The 1,214-nt window shown below is 40.1% G+C and overlaps 1 protein-coding gene across 1 annotated transcript; it reads right to left on the minus strand.

The window, feature by feature from the left end:
• Positions 1-359: 359 nt before the first annotated feature.
• On the minus strand, positions 360-872 carry LOC107060038 (uncharacterized). The gene has a single exon (XM_015307345.1). The coding sequence runs from the start codon at positions 870-872 to the stop codon at positions 360-362; it is 513 nt and encodes a 170-aa protein (XP_015162831.1).
• Between the last annotated feature and the right edge of the window lie 342 nt (positions 873-1,214).

The raw sequence follows: 1,214 nt of genomic DNA on the forward strand, positions 1-1,214 counted from the left end.
TAAGAAAGCCGCAAAGCTTAACCAGAACTCACACTTAGAGAACTTTGCGTAAAGTTCCTGCTCTCGAAGAACCTGAAGGACTACTCGCAAATGATCTGCATGCACAGCTTTTGAATGCGAATACACACAAATATAATCAATAAATACAATCACAAACATGAATAAATACAGCCTGAATATGCTATTCATCATGTCCATTAACACTGTCGGGGTATTGGTCAATCTAAAAGACATCACCAAAAACTCAAAATGCCCATATCTAGTTTTAAGAGTTGTCTTCGGAATATCTTCTCCCGAACTCAAAATCCTTTCTATTCAGATATGCTAATCAAAAATTGATATTTTTACCACTACGGGATCTAAAACAACTGAGGATAACTGGATCTCATGCCATCCTTGGTTTCCCATGTCACCTCTTCCCTATTCTTTTTTCTCCATAATACTTTAACAGAAGCCACATCTTTTGTCTTCAACCTTCGGACCCGCCGATCTAATATTGATACTAGAATTTCCTCACATGACAACTCCTTTGTGATTTGAACATCCTCAACAGGGACAGCCCGAGAAGGGTCTCCTATGCACTTTCGTAGCATTGATATATGGAAGACCGAATGAATCGATTCTAGCCCCGATGGAAAATCTAACTCATAAGCCACATGTCCGACCATTCGAACGATTCGATATGGCTCAATGAATCTTGGACTAAGGTTTCCCTTTTTTCCACATCTCATAACACCCTTCATAGGTGAGACTTTTAAGAATTCCCAGTCATCAACACAAAACTCTAAATCTCTTCGCCGCACATCTGAGTATGACTTTTGGTGACTTTGAGCAGTTAATAAACGTTCTCGAATGAGCTTAACCTGCTCCATTGTCTGTTGTACCAGGTTGGGTCCAGTGAACCCTGACTCACCTACCTCAAACTAGCCAATAGGGGATCTACATTTCCGACCGTACATAGCCTCAGAAGGTGCCATCTTGATGCTATATTGATAGCTATTGTTATATGCAAACTCAATAAGAGGTAAGTGGTCATCCCAACTTCTATTAAAGTTCAACATGCATGCCCGTAGAAGGTCCTCAAGTATTAATATTGTGTCTTCAGCTTGGCCATCCATTTGAGGGTGAAAGTTTGTACTGAGATTAACTTGCGCCCCTAATCTTTTCTGGAAAGACTTCTAGAAGTTATCAGTAAATTGTGCTTCTCTATCCGA

This window comes from Solanum tuberosum, unplaced genomic scaffold (genome assembly GCF_000226075.1).
Source record: "Solanum tuberosum cultivar DM 1-3 516 R44 unplaced genomic scaffold, SolTub_3.0 scf00054, whole genome shotgun sequence".
Classification (NCBI taxonomy): Eukaryota; Viridiplantae; Streptophyta; class Magnoliopsida; order Solanales; family Solanaceae; genus Solanum; species Solanum tuberosum.

Coding starts and splice junctions, on each gene's coding strand:
- LOC107060038 (XM_015307345.1), bottom strand. CDS start 872: ATGGAGCAGGTTAAGCTCATTCGAGAACGTTTATTAACTGCTCAAAGT.